This window comes from Montipora capricornis, chromosome 5 (assembly GCF_036669925.1).
Source record: "Montipora capricornis isolate CH-2021 chromosome 5, ASM3666992v2, whole genome shotgun sequence".
Classification (NCBI taxonomy): domain Eukaryota; kingdom Metazoa; phylum Cnidaria; class Anthozoa; order Scleractinia; family Acroporidae; genus Montipora; species Montipora capricornis.
The window spans coordinates 20,596,116-20,603,615 of NC_090887.1; the positions used below are offsets into that span (position 1 = coordinate 20,596,116).

A 7,500-nucleotide genomic window follows, 5' to 3' on the forward strand; every position below is an offset into this window, starting at 1 on the left:
TATGGCATTGGAATTACTTTTTGCAATGCATGGCTAGTTTCAAAGTGTGCAACACAAAACAAAAGGACGTGGAAAAAAATCGCTTTTTTTGGTCAAAAAGAAAGGGCAATGCAAATGATTACCCCGAAATTTTTGTAAAATCAAGTCAATTGCCTGATCTGTACAAGGGCTCTTGGAAAATAATTATCTTGCATTAGAACATGTGACAACAAAATATGATGGTCAGAAGGAAAAGTATAAATAGATTATTTTTGAGACAACGAAGACTTACAGGTGTAATGCAGTTACTGTCAAAATGTTCTGTTTTTTCTTTTTCAGGGGGAAGGGCTGCTCCTAAAAACATGAATAACGAATAATATTATTACTGAGGGAGGCAAATTCCTTTCTTTATATATTTACAGATTTGGCTTGGTGTTCAAGTCACGTACACCAAGACTACACAAAAATTGTGCAAGCCAAACAAAACACTTACAGTCTCTTCCAAACAAGGGAAAAATACAAACTGTCAGAAAAAAAATATGATCTTAAAAAGAATAATAATAAAATAATACTTATTACCCACCTCTTTCTTTTAGTTCACTACGTATCTTTGCAATTTCTTCAGCTTTTTCTCTAAAAAAAAAAGGTGTCCACCATAAACAATGTTACTGCTGTAGTATTCAGGGATACTTCCTATACCTTAATTGAAGTCCTTTTTAATCTCATCATTGTTAAATTAATTCTTGCTTTTGCCCTTTTTTTAACTAGACGCTCTCTGAGCGTAAACTGGGTTGCCTGTGGTACATGTTACACAGAAACAAGGTGGTCTTGAAGGTGTTGAAACTGGATTTTTCCAAGGAGTAATGCTGGCTGAGCCAATCCAAAAAGGTACTCCTTGTAACTCCTACAATGGAAAAAGCAGGCCAGGAGATTCAGCTCACCCCAGAGCTGCCCAGTGCGGAAACAAAACACTACTTTTTTTAAAATAGCTTCTTGTTTGTAAATAATTGTTGCATAAGTTTGATCAAGAAAGCAAAAATTCACATTTGAAGAAATGATGTTGGCTTCCTTGAATAAACTTCATTTTACACTAGACTGACTAAATAAATATTTTCTGATGTGCAAAACTATGGCTACCTATTAATCATTGGCAAGAAAGAACACTTGAAAAACAACTCACATATGCAAATTAGTTGAGTTCGAATATTACACAAGACAGTTCAATCCACAAAGACAGAAAAATCTCACAAAAACCTTTTCCAGCCAAAAATGTTATTGAAACAAACAACACATTTGCTATTAGAGGGAAGAAAATACTTCCCATTTCATTGTGTGCGCACAAACAAGCAACCCACTCGGTGTCAAAAACCATATGCAACTAAATAATTTCCCACCAGTGTTCAGGATCAAACCCTTTACTAAAGAACCCTTTCCTTGAATAATGAAGCAAAAATTGGACAACAAGCTCTCTCTCAAATAATTCTTGTTTAACAAGAATTAGTCAAATTTCCAATTGTTTTTTAACCTGGAGAATGTGCAGAGTTGAGTACAGACAAAGCAGCTAAATTACGCTACAATTACACTATCTTCAGATTAAACGAAAATTCACAGCACGACTATTCCAGGGTGGGGGACAGGGGGTGAAAGGTACAATAGCTGAAACTACCCAAATCTTTACCAAAAATGCTAACCTTAGGCCTTAACACTATGCTTTAGATAATGTTTAGGCCTTTGTAAGGTTAGCATTAATTTTTTGTAAAGGTTTGGGTTGTCTCAGCTATTGTACGCTTCACCCACTACCCCCACCCCCGGAATAGTGATGCCGGAAATTTCACGGCAAGAAACAAAATACTTTTATTTCAGCAAAAGTAGCAGCAAAGTGGAACCTGCTAACACTGTTTCAAAAGAGCAAAAGTGAAAACAAGTCGCAAATGCAACTGTATTGGTCACAATTTCAAGCCCTGTATTCTACTGTGTCTGCGCCTTTCTACTACCCCTTGAAACCCTCTATGCGAAGAAGGCATTAGGAGTAAAGGCAAGACTTAGCAGGGTAGTGACAGGAAAGACCCTATTGCACAACTTCACCAATTTCTGCCAACCAAGTAAAAAGTAAAGAGATACAATTGACAAAATATACATGTACTGCTACGGACCAAACCAATGTTATAAAACTTCTAGACATTGAACTCTACATGTAAGTACTTTCTCCACAATGCATTAATTTTTAAAGTTAACTCTGTCCCTCCCATGAATGACACATACATGTAAAGATTTTTATAACGTACTTTGTCTAACAACATACAAGGGTTTACTTGTTCCCAGGAGAGACAAACAATCTCAATTTCAGACTATTCTTACCTGGATTCCTTTGATGCTCTGAAACGGCGTGATCTTTGTTGATTCATTTTTGCTCTTGGAGCCTGAAAATGGAAGAAAAGTTTGTTATTGACTATATTGGTAGAGAAATACTAACCAAAATTAAGGTACCTGTAATTATTTCTCTACAGTGTATAATAAAAAGGATGAATAAACTCTACGCAATATACCACCTTCGAAAATACATGTACCATAATGCTCTTTGTTGGTCTCTCCAAATTTTGCATGAGAGTTGTTTCCAGTTTCTCTTGGGACTTTAATACAATGGTCCCAAGACAAAACCTAAAACAATGCTTGTGCAAAACGAGGAGGGACAAACAAAGAGTATTGTGGTACATTGCACTTTCGAAAGTGGCCCATTGTATGAGTGTGCAAAAATAATTTATCTGAAAAAAAAGATTCTTACCACTCCATCAATGGCCATGTAAAGTAACTTTCTTGGCCTCACAATAGAAAAAATTCTGGACAAAAAAAAAACGTTCCCATGACTATCAGGCATGAATAAATAAGTGATAAAACTAATTGAGATATGTGTACATACCCCAAGGTCATGAGTTTAAGTACTCCAAAAGAGCGACAAGGGGGAAAGTTTCCCTTACCTGTCAATATATTCAAAGATTGCCACCATCATCTCATCTTCATTTTGTGGAGCAGGCCTAGTTAGTAAAGAAAAAAAAAAAGGATCAATGGCTTAAAACCTGCACCAACTTAACATCAGTCTGAAGGACGTAATTTAATTTTTTAACCAACTTACTAAAGTTACTGTTAAGTGTGCTAAGGAATAGTACTATTCACACTGGATAAACAGCTGTAAAGTAATATTGGCCTGTGCCTGACACAATCAATGACCTGCAATAATACTGTTTAGTATCACCCAACTAGTGGACTAATGCAAATCCTGCATTTTGATTGGCTACGCTACTAGAGAACTATTAGTAATACATGTAGTCCTCGAGTAGCAAAAAGCGTGATGCTTTCTTTTGTTTTATTCCCAATTAAAAATTAATATTTTTTTAAATTGCATTTGCTAACTTTATTATTGCCTTTTCTGTCCAACTAGTTGGGTGATACTAAAACAATTAGACCCTTCGCCCTCAAGGGCCACAGGTCAATAGCCGATTTGGCTTTGCCTCATGGACTATCGACCCATAGCCCTTGCAGGCTACAGGTCTAATTGTTAAATATTTATCCCATCACAGGACACAGGGCAATTTTTTCTAGGAAGTTATTCAATCTCTGAAACTCGATCATCTTTTTTTCTTACCCCTAACAAAGTTTAAAGGGGCCCTGTCATGCTAAATTTGCCATTTTTAGGTCACAACTGGGTAAAAATCTTAATTAGTACATGTACTTTAGCTCACATATACAACATTCCTGACAACCCACTGACAAGATATGAAATATATTTATTGCACATAGAGCTATTCGTATTTAATTTTTAGGCGACTTTCTACAGACACCATCTCCAAACTTGAAAAAACTTGTCAGTTTTTTCAAGTTTCAATCCAGTTCCATCCTCTCCATCCATAAATGCAAATAACAAAGAATAGCTTCAATGCACTTCAATTGTTATTGGCAAAAAAAAACTACACCATTATTTTTAAGCAAAGACGTATTTTAGTGTTTTGAAGTTTGACTGAAATAGCTTGACACTGCCCCTTTAAGTAACTGATGCATCACGCTCTGAGAACGTTTTCATACTAATAAGGAGAGATTGACAGTTCACAGTTGCTGAGAACCAACCAATCATAGCGAAGCATCCTGTTTAAAAGGTGGCGCGTAACCAGTCTACCTCATCGCCTGATGAAGACTAGCAGTATGCAGTCGAAATGTTGCGATCCACATCACAAGTGACCACATTGTGAGACAAACGAGAATTATAGTTCTCACTTATCACTGAACTTACTTGTTTTCCGGGTGGCAGCATGGATGGATGATACCATTCATATCAAGATACAAGTTATCAAATTCATAATCATTGGGGTTTGGCAAACTTGTATCCACAGGGGCCGTGACACCATTAACTTCACGGGCCTGAAAACCATAAAGAAATAATTTTACAACAGCTCAAGAAAGGAGATTAAGTGCTTCTTGTACAGTTACCAAACATACGATTGCTCCCATCAAGACCAGAAAAAGTAATTGTTTTCAGATATTGAGACTCACCTCAGTCAAACTACAGTAGCTCACAAGGTGAAAAAAATTTACCGGTAGTTTTTGACTGCACAGAGAGTTTCAGATAAAAATGGAACAGCATGTACATGTAACATCAAAAGTAATGTACATGTATTTTTTTATAAAATTATACATAATAAGTCAATGATCCAAACTGTACTCTCCAATTCATCATTCCTAATTTGACGTTCAAAGAATCTATACTAAACAGCAAGTTACTAGGACTCAAGTCAAAGTTCTCAAATCTCTTAAAACTAATGACTGACATGTTTTAGGCAGCCGTTTCAAAGAGTGCTGATAATAGCTGTTTTAAAACATTCAGCATTCAGCTTGCGTGTTAAAAGAATTTGGCAGTTTAATATTGTTAACAACTGCACTGCTACAAATGTTTGTGGAGGTTGGGTGCCCGAAACATCCTGGAGCTTCCACTATTGGCAGCCAGATCATCCAAGATGGAGACTACACCGATCGCTGGCAAAACCTGACAATCCAGCCATGAGCCGCCACACCCCCGAGAAGACAGGCACCCGTCACACTCATAAACAATGGAAAGTTGTAGGGAAGGAGGGAGGGGAAAAAATCCACTAAAACGCTCCGCACAAAATGTCCCTTCTTCCCACCGCATTCATAAAGACAGCTGACAGTAAGCTCTACAACCCAAAGCACGAGGAATCCAACGTATACGGTTATACAACAAGACCACTCACAACAATTGAACGCAGTCGCTCCTACAGTAGTTGTTGACTCCTGAAGTTAAATCTTCATGTAACTTCATTTAACAACTGCATTGGTATGTGGAGGTTGAGTGCCTGAGACATCCATTGGCAGCCAGCTCCAAGTTGGAGACTGCAGCAATGGTGGGCAAGACCTGGCTACCCAGCCATGAGCCCCAATGCCCAGCCGGAGGCCATCCAAGCCTCGAGGGCTCATGGCCCAACAAACCAGAGCCCCAACCCGCACCCAATTAAGCTTGCACGCTGGTGCGCTTGATAGCTTGAAGACTGTTACACACATAGACAACTATGAGCTACAGGATACAGCACTGAGAGTACCAACAATGGCCGGACAACTGCTAGGCTCCACTATGATCTCTGTAGCCTGCACCAAAATGTGTAACTGCTAAGCCAAAGGCTGCACACACTGGTATATTGCTGTGAACCATGTGAGCCTGTGCTTGGGTGAGTGACACTAAGGTTGCATACTGATATGCTGGCAAACCACCAAGCTGGACAACCGCTTCAAGCATAGACAGCTACGAACAATTGACGTCACCGTGCACTGGAATGTGTATGTACAACCAATGACTGGGAAGACTGCTAAGCCCTGCCATACCCCATGCAGCTGTGCGAATGGCTGCTGAACCGTGTGACGTGACACTGGTGTACTGCTGTGAACCATGCAAGTCTTTGCATGAGTGAGAGACTGCTAACCTAAAGGCCACAAATAAGCTCTACAACGAATCCGAAGGATGCGCAAATATAGCAAGACCACTGACATTTGACTGCAGTCACTCCTAGTTGTTAACCCAATTAAATCTTCCTTTAACTTCATTTAACTTGTGTTGCTAGGCAAGTGGTTGAAGATGTGGAAAACACCCAAAACATGATAATTTAGCGCTAACCAGTGTTAAATACCAAGGTAACCCATACACCTTATACCAAAATGGCTGCCATTTAAATATTCAAATTAGCCCTTGATGCCTTGTTCTTAAGCTTAAAATTCAAAAGAATATTTTATCTTGAACGAGGCAACAAGGGCCAATTTGTATCCGCATAAATCAGCAGCCATTTTGGAATAAGGTTTATAGGTTATGACACCTCTTTAGCGCTCACCTGGTTTCAAACATCCATTTCCCTGGATTTTTGGATAATGGGAAAACTGCACAGCTAATAAAATTTCCACAAGGAGACGTTTGAAAGTGTGCTCGCATTAAATTTTAGCATACAGACCAATCCATACTGACTTGTCAATGAAGATTACACAATTCACGTTAATAGTAATTTCTCTCCAGTGTGTTCTTGAGCAGCAGTTGATTTGCTGACATTAGATTTAGCTATTGCTATAAATATCTCTGAAGACAAATGTTTAAATTAGATATATATTGGAATTTTTCACTGAAGATTGTCACTTCACAGGTCGCTTTTTTCTTTGAGGTCGTTTTGATAATAACTTGCTTAATTCTGGCTAACATCCTCTTTTCAATTACGACAGACAAGCACCTTTTCGGGCGACATAAATCGTGGTCTCAGGCGACATATATTGCTATGGTTTTTGGGTGAGATAACTCAAGGGCAACTTGACCAGTTACCGAAGCCATGATGCTACTACCATAATAATAACACGTAGAAAAGCGTTTTTTCTTAAGCTTCTCGACACAGAAGTCAAAACAGGGATTGGTCTCAGAAAGGCAAGCTTAGTTAGACCTACCGACAAATATCGAGCACGTGGATACAAGTTGTTCCCACAAAATATAATATATATGTTCAGCTCACCTTTTCTTCAACACAGTGGACGACTATCGACGGATATTTCTTCGAAAGCCAACGAAAGAAGGCTGGAACTCCCATTTCCACGCCTCAAGATAGTTAAATCCCCGTTGTGTCGCAGAAAATTCAATACATAAATCCAAGATGGCAGAAAATGAAAGACGAAGGAGCCACTACTTGGTGACGAACATCATGAATGCGACGATGACTCATTTTGCTTACCGCTGACCAAGATAAATCGGAACCCCGTAGCCTTTAACTCATTTGCATATTTTCGTGATAGCGTATCATGAAATTACAACCGTCGTTGATGCATTTTACAGGGAATCCTCGAATTTACAAGGAATAAAAAAATACATCTCTTCAGTCATATACCGGGGTTTACATTGGCCATTTCATTCACTACATTGTGAAAATACACCAATTTGACAATTTAAGTTGCAGAAATATAGTTGGTCAGTTGTGGTCTGAGCCTAACTTACCC

General features: G+C 38.5%; 1 protein-coding gene across 1 annotated transcript in view; it reads right to left on the minus strand.

Moving 5' to 3' along the window:
• LOC138049873 (5'-3' exoribonuclease 2-like) overlaps positions 1-7,188 on the minus strand; it is a 43,096-nt gene extending 35,908 nt beyond the window's left edge. Inside the window, exons 1-7 of the mRNA XM_068896344.1 lie at positions 7,023-7,188; positions 4,262-4,389; positions 2,955-3,011; positions 2,762-2,816; positions 2,338-2,399; positions 563-612; positions 272-333 (exon numbers count right to left, since the gene is read on the minus strand). Coding sequence (XP_068752445.1) covers positions 272-333; positions 563-612; positions 2,338-2,399; positions 2,762-2,816; positions 2,955-3,011; positions 4,262-4,389; positions 7,023-7,097 — 489 coding nt within the window. The 5' untranslated portion in view covers positions 7,098-7,188. The remainder of the gene's footprint in view (positions 1-271; positions 334-562; positions 613-2,337; positions 2,400-2,761; positions 2,817-2,954; positions 3,012-4,261; positions 4,390-7,022) is intronic.
• Positions 7,189-7,500: the final 312 nt, after the last annotated feature.